This window comes from Ranitomeya imitator, chromosome 1 (assembly GCF_032444005.1).
Source record: "Ranitomeya imitator isolate aRanImi1 chromosome 1, aRanImi1.pri, whole genome shotgun sequence".
Lineage (NCBI taxonomy): Eukaryota > Metazoa > Chordata > Amphibia > Anura > Dendrobatidae > Ranitomeya > Ranitomeya imitator.
In genome coordinates this window covers 700,333,719-700,346,275 of record NC_091282.1, presented here as the reverse complement: position 1 = coordinate 700,346,275, position 12,557 = coordinate 700,333,719, and the positions used below count along the sequence as shown (strand labels likewise).

The following is a 12,557-nucleotide window of genomic DNA, read 5'->3' as shown; positions in this document are numbered from 1 at the left end:
TATCCAAATCTACCATAAAGAGAAGACTGCATGAAGGTAAATACAGAGGGTTCACTGCACGGTGCAAGCCACTCATAAGCATCAAGAATAAAAAGGCTAGACTGGACTTTGCTAAAAAAAAAATCTAAAAAAGCCAGCACAGTTCTGGAAGAACATTCTTTGGACAGATGAAACCAAGATCAACCTCTACCAGAATGCTGGAAAGAGAAAAGTATGGTGAAGGCGTGGTACAGCTCATGATCCAAAGCATACCACATCATCTGTAAAAGGCAGTGTGATGGCTTGGGCATGCATGGCTGCCAGTGCCACTGGGTCACTAGTGTTTATTGATGATGTGACACAGGACAGAAGCAGCCGAATGAATTCTGAGGTATTCAGAGCCATATTGTACTGCGTGAGTGCGGGCGAGTGTGGCTGTACTGCGTGAGTGCGGGCGAGTGTGGCTGTACTGCGTGAGTGCGGGCGAGTGTGGCTGTACTGCGTGAGTGCGGGCGAGTGTGGCTGTACTGCGTGAGTGCGGGCGAGTGTGGCTGTACTGCGTGAGTGCGGGCGAGTGTGGCTGTACTGCGTGAGTGCGGGCGAGTGTGGCTGTACTGCGTGAGTGCGGGCGAGTGTGGCTGTACTGCGTGAGTGCGGGCGAGTGTGGCTGTACTGCGTGAGTGCGGGCGAGTGTGGCTGTACTGCGTGAGTGCGGGCGAGTGTGGCTGTACTGCGTGAGTGTGGCTGTACTGCGTGAGTGTGGCTGTACTGCGTGAGTGTGGCTGTACTGCGTGAGTGTGGCTGTACTGCGTGAGTGTGGCTGTACTGCGTGAGTGTGGCTGTACTGCGTGAGTGTGGCTGTACTTACTGCCTGAGTGCAGCGCTGGCTATAATGGATACAGCACCCCTGCAGCCAGCACAGCAAGGGCTGACTCCGCCCACTCGCGTCACATGCTGGTGACATCATCGAAGGTCCTGGAGCTCCGCTGGGCTCTACATCTACCCTGACCGGAGCTGCAGAGCACGGAGCCCCCATGGCCGCTATATTATGGGGGATACACGGGTGTGTGGAGCCCCCATGGCCGGTATATTGGGGGGGATAAGCAAGTTCGGCTGCGTCACTCTTGTCCAGACTGCACAGGCGCGGTGCGTCGCGCTGGCACAGTCTATAAAAGCTTCGGACAGAGGGACGCTCCCACCGTAAGGGGTACTTCCGTCTGTTTGTCTGTCACGGAAATCCCGCGTCGCTGATTGGTCGCGAATTCGCCCTTCCCTATTCCCCTCCAGTCAGTGCCCCCTCCCTACTCCCCTCCAGTCAGTGCCCCCATTGCGGTTTAGCAGTCCGTGAAACGGACTGAGCTACACCACAGCAAAACGCGGTGTAACGCAGTCCGTTAACGCTGCTATTAACCCTGTGTGACCAACTTTTAACTATTGATGCTGCCTATGCAGACTCAATAGTAAAAAGATCTAATGTTAAAAATAATTAAAAAAATAAAATCATTGTATTCACACCTTCCGGCAACTTTCCCGCAGGCATACGGTGCGGGATGTGGGCAGTGCAATATACTGCGTGGGCAGTGCTATATACCGCGTGGGCAGTGCTAAGCGCGACGTACATACATATTCTAGAATACCCGATGCGTTAGAATCGGGCCACCATCTAATAATATATCTACTATATAATTGTCTAAGGGTCACTTCCATCTCTGTGTCTGTCCTTCTGTCACGGATATTCATTGGTCGCGGCCTCTGTCTGTCATGGAATCCAAGTCGCTGATTGGTCAGGCCTCGACCAATCAGAGACGCGGGATTTCTACGTCGATGCTGTGCCGGTCTCTGATTGGTCGAGGCCGCCAGGCCTCGACCAATCAGAGAGCCGGGATTTCCAGGACAGACAGACAGACAGAAAAACCCTTAGACAATTATATATATAGATTGCCTAAGGGTTTTTCCGTCTGTCTGTCTTGGAAATCCCGCGCCTCTGATTGGTCGAGGCCGCCAGGCCTCGACCAATCAGCGACGGGCACAGCGACGATGATGTTATAATGGTTGCCATGGCGACGATGTAATAAAGGTTGCCTCGACCAATCAGCGACGGGCACAGCGACGATGATGTCATAATGGTTGCCTCGACCAATCAGCGACGGGCACAGTCTGCCGCGAATTCTGGAATCATCATTGTCCATATACTACTGGGACATGCATATTCTAGAGTACCCGATGCGTTAGAATCGGGCCACAATCTAGTTATATATATATATATATAGATTCTAGAATACCCGTTGCGTATATATATATATTACGTAAACGAGGGTTTTTTGGTGCACCCTTGGTGTGGCCAAGAGATCAGTGCACCCTTACATCACCTGAATGCCCACAAACTACAGCAGCGTTCAGGGTGCCATTGCCAGCTTCTGTCTACAGCTGCCGCATAGTACTGAACTGCAGACAGGAGCCAGTAACGTGAGTACAGCTGCAGTGTCTGTGCGAAGGTGCAGAGGCGCCGATTGACTCGCACATCACTAGTGATCAGGTGTATTGCACAGAAAGCTACAGCAAGTTTTTCCTGCAGGCGATATGTAATGCTTTATGACAACCATTCACTCTGTAGTGGCCAAAGCTCCAAACAATAAAGTCAGATTCTGCTAAAATGTTAACTAGTTTACAGCAAAAATATGTAAGCGCCACGCAGATACTTTCACATGGCGGTGTTATAGTCGGTATGTTGTATTATTAAATTGTAAGCCAAAACCAGGTGTGGAACAAAAATTTTTTTTAAAGATTTGCACATCTTCAGTGTTTTTGAAGCTAAAACCTGACCAAAATATGCAATGTGAAAAAGGACTGACTGGTGTGCCACATCCGAAAGTAGGAAGGAAAAAGAAATTGAAGGAGCACAGGAAACGGCCTAATGAGAAGACCCTGGTCCAGGCCATGGCACTGTATTTCAGCACATCAATTTATGGGGTCGTTACTAGTGATGGTCGAAAGTGCTGGGAGAAGGCGTTATCTGCACATCCTCGTGCGCTAATGGAGTGCCTCCGGGAATACGAGTCCCTGCGGCTGCATGTCTCGCGGCTGTTAGACTGCTGCAATACATGCAGTGATGACCTAACAGACAATCCCTGCATATGTCACTTTAGAGCAGCCGCGAGACATGCAGCCGCAGGTAGAGAACGCCTTCTCCCTGCACGATCGATCATCACTAGTTATTTTTCAAATATATATTTGTATTGTGTTGCAGTTTGATAAAAAAAATTAAAAAAAAACACAACAACAAAATACACTGTATTGACCTTCCCTGGGTCTTGAGTGTCTGCCACTGCTCCCGGTATGCGACGTTGGTAGCGGCGCGGACATCAACCAGTGAGCTCAGCAGTTATGGAGCGGGAATTACAGTGTACACATATCAGCCCGGCTCAAAGCCACAGAGCTCACAGATTGGTGCCGTTTTATCTATGTGACGTCATTGCTGTAGCCACATACCAGTAGCATCACCTGAGGACCGGGGGAAGGAGAGTGCAACAAGATTTGCTTGTTTCAAAGAAAAAAAAAAAAAAAAAAAGTGCAACGATGATGGACAAGTACAGGAGCAAGCAATTACTCTCATCTATAAATCAGACCAGACTACAGTAAGCTGTGGTTTGCTTTTCTGCATGTAAAGGTACCTTCACACATAACGATTTCATTAACGATATCGTTGTTTTGTGACGTAGCAATGATATCGTTAACGAAATAGTTATGTGTGACAGCGACCAACGATCAGGCCCCTGCTGGGAGATCGTTGGTCGCTGAGAATGATCAGGACCTTTTTTTGGTTGCTGATCACCCGCTGTCATCGCTGAATCGGCGTGTGTGTGTTCACTGGTAACCAGGGTAAACATCGGGTTACTAAGCGCAGGGCCGCGCTTAGTAACCCGATATTTACCCTGGTTACCATTGTAAAAGTTAAAAAAAAACAAAAAAACAAAAAAAAACTACATACTCACATTCCTGTCACGTCCCCCGGCGTCAGCTTCCCGCACTGACTGTGTCGGCGCCGGCCGGCCGGCCGTAAAGCAGAGCACAGCGGTGGCATCACCGCTCTGCTTTACGGCCGGCGCTTACACAGTGCAGGGAAGCTGACGCCGGGGGACGTGACAGACATCGGAATGTATGTATGTAGTGGGTTTTTTTTTGTTTTTTTTACTTTTACAATGGTAACCAGGGTAAATATCAGGTTACTAAGCGCGGCCCTGCACTTAGTAACCTGATGTTTACCCAGGTTACTCGGGGACTTCGGCATCATTGAAGAAAGTTTCAACGATGCCGAAGTTGTTCCCCTGATCGTTGGTCGCTGGAGAGAGCTGTCTGTGTGACAGCTCCCCAGCGACTACACAACGATTTAATACGATCACGGCAAGGTTGTATCGCTGGTCGTGATCATTGGTAAATCGTTTAGTGTAACGGTACCTTAAGGCCCATGACAACACAAGGCCCTAGAATACAATTGAGCAGGATGGGAACGTCGTAGTCTGTATGAAGCATGCGACAGTCAGATGTGAGAATCCAGTCTTAAGGTACCGTTACAGTAAACGATTTACCAACGATCACGACCAGCGATACGATCTGGCTGTGACCGTTGGTAAGTCGCTGTGTGGTCGCTGGGGAGCTGTCACACAGACAGCTCTCTCCAGCGACCAAAGATCAGGGGAACAACTTCGGCATCGTTGAAACTGTCTTCAACGATGCCGAAGTCCCCGGGTAACCATCGGGTTACTAAGTGCAGGGCCGCGCTTAGTAACCCAATATTTACCCTGGTTACCATTGTAAAAGTTAAAAAAAAAAAAAAAAACACTACATACTCACATTCCTGTCACGTCCCCCGGCGTCAGCTTCCCGCACTGACTGTGTCAGCGCCGGCCGTAAAGCAGAGCACAGCGGTGACGTCACCGCTCTGCTTTACGGCCGGCGCTTACACAGTGCAGGGAAGCTGACGCTGGGTGACGTTACAGGAATGGGAGTATGTACTGTTTTTTTTTGTTTTTGTTTTTTTAACTTTTACTATGGTAACCAGGGTAAATATCGGGTTACTAAGTGCGGCCCTGAACTTAGAAACCCGATATTTACCCTGGTTACAAGTGAACACATCGCTGGATCGGCGTCACACGCCGATTCAGCGATGACAGCGGGTGATCAGCGACAAAAAAAAAAAAAAAAAAAAAAAAAAAAAGGTCCTGATCTTTCCCAGCGACCAACGATCTCCCAGCAGGGGCCTGATCGTTGGTCGCTGTCACGCATAACGATTTCGTTAACGATATCATTGCTACGTCACAAAAAGCAACGATATCGTTAACGAAATCGTTATGTGTGAAGGTACCTTTAGATATATCATTGCTCAGCAGGCTCCCACTACAACCTCCAAATGACCTAACATTGTGACTGCATGTTCACAACACTCAAATTAAAAAGATAAAACAAACACTAGTACGCTTTCACAGAAATTGTAATTTGGTCATTGTTGCATTGGTTTTTGGGGTTTATTTTTCAGGTGCAACGTTTATTTTAAATATTTTACCTGTAATGAACCGAGTGCTAATAACCAGTGCAGTTACAAGCATCTCATGTAAACGTAGCCTTACATCTAAGGCTAGGTTCCCATTGCGTTAATGGGACCGCGCTAACAGACAGCGTTGCATGGCGAAATTAACGCCGTGCAACGCGTCCGTTAGCGCGCCCATTAACAGCAATGGGGACGCGCATCACTAGCGCGTGCCACTTTCGGCACGCGCTAGCGATGTGCCGGTGTTTTGTGGCGCGCCGCGGACTCTGCTTGCAGCGCCCGCGGCGCGCCCGTGGTCTGTTCCCCGCTCTCGCAGATCGGAGATCTGCAAAAGCGGGGACGTTTAACGCGACCCCTTTACAACACATTGCGTTAGCGCAATCTGCTAGCGCTAGGCGCTAAACGGATTGCACTAACGCAATCTGAACCTAGCCTTACCTGACTAATATGGAGACATATTAGTGTTCATATTCGCCAAGAGTCAGACGAGGATCGCAACGCTATGCACGGACTGGCCAATTCTCCAGACACGAGCGCGATACCTGCATAGAAACACAAGCTGTCCTGCCATGCTCGGGTGGGCTGCCAGCCAGTCTATGCACCCTAGTCTGACTCTTCCTTTAAAGAAACAATTCCCATCCCAAACACAGTTCATAACCTCTAGTCCCAGCATCACATTTGTCTATGAGGCTGTGAGTCCAGGTCATTATAACCAGAGGTGAAGCAGGAATAGGAGCCAAAATACAGACACCAAAACATTACAGTTGTACTCATTAGCCATGATGGAGTTTCTTATCTTATAAAGTGAGGATATATCACTATGACATGGCATTATGATCTGTGAGGGTCCAGACCACCACCAAATGCTGAAAGTTATTGCGATGCAGCACTGACTTACTGCATTTAGGGCTCATCCAAATATCAGTTTTTCACCTATCTATGGGGCGGTTCACACGTCCACAATTCTTTTGTGGCCCATTTAGAAGACAATAAATATAAAATAAATAAATAAATAAATAATGAACAGCACTCAGATGCCATCCATTTGCTATCTGATTTTCACTGACAGATAAGTGGATTTTTTTTTTCCCCTTCAGCAAAAAAAGCAAACTGAACACAATGACGAAAATCACACGGTCTGTCTCAAGTGAAAAAGAAAAAAAAAAACTAACGTCTGAATGAGACCTTAGGCCATGTTCACATGCAGTGGGGTGTTTTTTTTGCATGCGTTTGCGCAAATTAAAAACGGTGTTTTACAGCAGCAGCAAAAGCTATAAGATTTCAGAAATCTCATGTGCGCACACACAAGAACACTTTTCAGGCTGCGGCTCTGTTAAGGGCAGAGCAAAGTACTGCAGTGCGCAGGCGGTGAGCCTCTCTGACCTTTCCCGGCGCCTGCGGACTGCAGTACTTTGCTCTGCCCTCAACAGAGGCGCAGCCTGAAGACAAAAAGAGGACGTCATTGTATGAAGATGGAAGAAACCGGACCGCGACACCCATCATACCGGGACCGCCCCTGGGTGAGTATAATCTAACCTCTTTTTCTCATCTTTCAGGATATATCAGAATGCTGTAGATAAGCCCCTGATGCCGGTGGGCTTAGCTCACCTTCGATTTTGGGGGTGACAGGTTCCCTTTAAACATGTACTGTTGACAAAACACAAATGTAATACGCAGCTAAAAACGCTGCATTAAAAAAAAAAAAAAAAAAAACACAGCCTAAATACTGAAAATCAGGCATTTTTAAATACAGCATTTTTTTGCTTTGTATTTTTACTGGTCAAGACAGCAAGTTTTGGCTGCAGAAAAAAAAAATGCAGCAAAAACACTATGTTTGAACATAGCCTAAGGCTAGAGTCACATTGCGTTAGGGCAGTCCGTTTAGCGCATAGCGCTACAGACTGCGCTAACACAATGTCCCAAAAGGGATCACGTTAGCCGATCCTGCAAGCAGCGTTCGCGGTCTGTCACTCAAATGACGGCACATCGCTAGCGCACGCCCAATGTGGGCGTGCGCTAGCGATGCGTTCGCCATTACAGGCAATGGCGGCGTTAACGGACTACGTTACACCGCGTTATGCCGCGGTGTAACGTAGTCCGTTAAACGCGGTCACATAACGCAATGTGACCCTAGCCTTAGGGTGCTTTCACATTGTGTTTAGTTCGCGGGTCCTGTCGGTGATTGCGTTCAAATTACCCTCAGAAAACGGGATTTGGATGTATACACCAACAGACTATAATGGTGCCAGCTAACGAAGTACAAGCCTGAAAACGATGCATAGCAGAGCGCGTTCGCTCTTCTGGTACCATTATAGTCTATGGCCCCATCTGTGCATATGTCCAGTCGTCAATTTTTCATGTTCTGTATTGGGTCCACAAAAACAGACTTGGCCATGGGGCTGCTGACACAAATGAACAGTACCACAGGCACGAGAGGATGTCAGATTGTGTCAGGAAACCCATGGCCAGGCATTGCAGTACTGACCATGAATAAGTAATGTGTGAATGTGCAGTTAACATTCCTTTGCAAAATTAACCTTTGCCAAGGGGTCTCCAGGTCAGTGCCCTGCATGGTGGGTGGCACAGGAGCCACCGTGCAAAGTAAAACAATGTAACCAGCGCATCTTCCAATACAATGCTGAGATCAGCAGAGGTACAAAACATTACACGCTGCCAATGATAAAGTGAGAGAACACCATACTGATATGCTATCACATTATGAGGGGAAGCTAACAAGAAGGGGCACAACACTTCGTACCAGGGTGCTTGCCAAATGGCATATTCAGACCGCAAAATGCCACTGTTCATAAGAAAAACAAAAAAAGGGGCACATGGACTCCTTGAGCTTTGTGTCCCAATTGGCCCCTGCTCAGATAATCATATCTGGTACATATATCACACATCAGCAAAGAGGGCATTCCTACTGATCGGACGCGACATGGCAAGAAAACCCGACATCCTTACACTGTAGGGCAGACGCCGGGCAGCAGGGCAGCTCCTCCACTCGCTTGCCTTGTAGTTTACTGGAGAAGCTCTGCGTCCTGGTCACATAATTGCTAGGGAAGATGCCCACCCGATCCTGGATCTTTCCGGTCCACCACCCCTCATCACCAGACACGCGTGAGTCCTTGGAGAGCACTTGGACCAAGTCCCCCAGACGAAGGGTCAACTCATCCTCTGCGGAGGCCTCGTAGTCAAACACTGCAGTCCAATACAAGGGGTTAGTAAGAGAGTCAGACGGCTGCCCCTCGGCACTACCACCACCACCACCATCGTACTCCTCCAGAAACTCCTGTCTAGTGGGAGTACTCTCTCGATCATCCTCTTCTTCATCGTCAGTAACCAATGGCGCTGGTAGCACTGATGCATTGGGGGGGCCTCTGGTCGCTGGGAAGGCGGCTTTACTGGTGCCAGGCAGGGAGAGCAGAGATCTGAGGGGCTCCATTGAAGCGATCCATAGGTGAAGCCGGGTGTATGGAGCCTGCTGCCCATGCACTGCACGTCATAGACTGAGGGCGAGCCTGGCACATGTACTACTGGTGCCAACCAGCTGCCAACCAGGACTGCTCCTCCTGTGTCAAAGTTTCTTACAATTCAGCACTTTGCAGCAGCAGTTTTCATTTCTTGCAGCAGGCAGACACCAGCGGTGGCCACAGGGTCCTGCAGTCCCATGCAAATGGCAACTGCTGCAGTATGGAACAGCCCCAGGGTGGGAGAAAGGTGCACAGCAACGCGTCCAGCATGGGTAGCCCCGCTCCGCAGGATACACACGGCCTAAAGAAGAGAGCACAACTTGCCGTAAAGAAAGGAAGCCCAGTCCGCTCCCACGTAAACAGCCCAGCGCTGCACTTCACTTTACTCCCAGCAGACTCGGCACCAAGAGGCTGACCCGCAGCATCTCTCCTCTCCCCAGCGCCCGCTATCTGCTGCCCGCACCCATCCGCCCGGCACCCCCACAGCAGGGAAGGAAGCGCTCAGGCTACGAGGCGCTCAGTCATCTCATTGGCTGGCACCGCCGTCCATCAATTCCATTTCCGATTCTGATTGGCCTACTCTTCAACCTATTGTTCACGCCCCCTTCCCTTGGTCTTCAAACCTGCTGACTCTCAGCGCTTTTTTTTTTTTTTTTTTTTAGCAAAACTTTATTTGTGATTTACAATTTAATACAGACTACAACATCATTTTTCAAGAAGATGTTTCTGGTTCATGAGAGGAAATTAACAATTCTAGAATCTGTCAGCAAGGTCACAGGGGAAAAGTACATTGTTATTAACCCTCCATTTTTTTTAAGTTTAGTTTTTTCTCCATGAAGCAAAAATGTTGCAAAAAAAAAAAAAACATTATTTGGTGCTTAATATTTCCCGCAGATAAGTCCCGCTTAAAATGAATCCTTAACCCCTTCAGGATCAGGCAATTGTTTTCACTTTAGCGCTTTCGAGGTTTTTTTAACGCCTTTTCCTCCAAGATTCATAAACCGGTGACAAAGAAAAACGGACAGACGACGGCTTTCTTTTTTTTTTGCGGAATGAGCTGTAATCTTGGATGTCACCATTCACTCTATTATAGAATGTACTGGAAGACAGGAAAACAAAATGGTGGCATAAAATGGTAAAAAAAAATCCTATTCCACCATTGTTTTTTGGGTTTTATTTTTTATGGTTTATATTTCCATTGATGGAGTTGACTTAGAGCTTGGTTTTTGCGTGTTCAGCTGTAGTTTCTATTGGTACCATTTTGTAGTGCATAAACCAAATTCGGTATTTTTTTATCTATCTTTAGATATATTTGTTTTCATTTGTAATTTTTTTTACTGCTTCTTACTTATTTTTTAGTCCACTTAAGTTCTCACAATTAGTCTGGGTGAGTTTTTGTACTTTCGCTGTGCAAAAACCACAGCGTCTTACAGTTCCAGCAAAGTGAGTTTTCTGTGCAGATTTATCCCATAGACTTCAAAAATCAACAGGTAAAAAATGAAGATGAGGAAACAAGCAAAAAAATGCATGTAATCTGCACATGACTGTATGAATAGGTTTTTGAAATCTGACCAGTGTCACTATCGTGGCGTATCCACAACAGAGGAGCCAGAAGACCGTGGCATCTGATTGATCCTACTCCTACGCTGAGAAGAAGCACTTCTCCTTCATTTTGAATGTGTTTATTTCTTTTGGCAGAACAGTGATTAATCGGCCATGTTGGAAAACCCTGAGCTCTCAGCTGAGCTTGGTTAGCCACTCCTATTCCCTTTATAATCTGGGTTCTGATGCAGATCCATGTCAGAGCTAGCATATGCTGCATGGCTTAGGGGGAGAGGAGTTCATATGAGAAGAAGTTCTGGAGGAGTTAACTGTGACTGTTGCTTGGTTTGTATGTGTGGTAATTCCCTTCCCCTCTCTATTTTGGTTTGTTCCCCTTCCTCCACTCCCAGGTGCATTCCTCTGTTATATGTAATCAGGGCTGGACTGGTTCAAAAAAGGCGCCCTGCCACACAAACCCCACCAGCCCACACACTAATACACTCCCCACTCCCGATCAGTGAATTTTGCTATACTTTGTCGTGCCCCTCAACAATTCTCCTAAGGAGTTATTTGAAGAGCAACATGTGAATGGCGCCACAGTGCGCATATGCACCACAGGTCCATTTACTTGGTGCTCTTTAGAGCAACAGTTCTTGGGATCATGGGGGTCCCAGCAGTTGGACCCCAGCGATTGGAAAGTTCTTGGGATAGGGGATTAAATGGGTTTTCCAATAAATTTTTTTTTCTCACAGGAATACTTGAAATAATAAACAAGTATTGACCTTCCCAAAGTCCAATGTCGCCTCTCCAGGATCAGGACAGATGTAGTACTGTGCAGTGTATATATACAGGACAGGAGGAGTGGTACTGTGCAGTGAATACAGTGTCGGACTGGGGTGCCAAGGGCCCACCAGTAAGGGTATGTGTCCACGTTCAGGATTGCATCAGGATTTGGTCAGGATTTTATGCAGGTAAAATCCTGACCATATCTGCACCAGTGGTCACTGGCAGGTTACCTGCGCTGTCCTTGTGTTGTTTCTGCAATGTAAAGGTACCGTCACACTAAGCGACGCTGCAGCGATACCGACAACGATCCGGATCGCTGCAGCGTCGCTGTTTGGTCGCTGGAGAGCTGTCACACAGACCGCTCTCCAGCGACCAACGATGCCGGTAACCAGGGTAAACATCGGGTTACTAAGCGCAGGGCCGCGCTTAGTAACCCGATGTTTACCCTGGTTACCATCGTTAAAGTAAAATAAACAACCACTACATACTTACCTACCGCTGTCTGTCCCCGGCGCTGTGCTTCTCTGCTCTGGCTGTGAGCGCCGGGCAGCCGGAAAGTAGAGCGGTGACGTCACCGCTCTGCTTTCCGGCCGCTGTGCTCACAGCCAGAGCAGAGAAGCACAGCGCCGGGGACAGACAGCGGTAGGTAAGTATGTAGCGTTTGTTTTTTTTACTTTAACGATGGTAACCAGGGTAAACATCGGGTTACTAAGCGCGGCCCTGCGCTTAGTAACCCGATGTTTACCCTGGTTACCAGCGAAGACATCGCTGAATCGGCGTCACACACGCCGATCCAGCGATGTCAGCGGGAGATCCAGCGACGAAACAAAGTTCTGGACTTTCTTCCCCGACCAGCGATATCACAGCAGGGGCCTGATCGCTGCTGCCTGTCACACTGGACGATATCGCTAGCCAGGACGTTGCAACGTCACGGATCGCTAGCGATATCGTCTAGTGTGACGGTACCTTTAGGACATGCTGCGTTCTTAAGACGCGCCGCATGTGCGTTTCCGCGGGTATGCCGCATGCGTCTTTTAATGCATAGTGGAGACGGGATTTCATGAAATCCCCTCCACTATGCTGTAACATCTGGACGCTGCCTTTTTGATGCTGCAGCTCAACGCTGCGTCAAAAACGCAGCGTTTCCTGAATGTGGAAACATACCCTAACAATGACTTTGGGGGCCCACTTTTCACCTGCATACAAATATTACACTAGCCTTGTTCCCAAAT

The 12,557-nt window shown here is 48.1% G+C and overlaps 1 protein-coding gene across 1 annotated transcript in view; it reads right to left on the bottom strand.

Moving 5' to 3' along the window:
- The window catches only part of MAP3K9 (mitogen-activated protein kinase kinase kinase 9), a 137,720-nt gene extending 128,204 nt beyond the window's left edge, over positions 1-9,516 (bottom strand). Inside the window, exon 1 of the mRNA XM_069731554.1 lies at positions 8,489-9,516. Coding sequence (XP_069587655.1) covers positions 8,489-8,969 — 481 coding nt within the window. The 5' untranslated portion in view covers positions 8,970-9,516. The remainder of the gene's footprint in view (positions 1-8,488) is intronic.
- Positions 9,517-12,557: the final 3,041 nt, after the last annotated feature.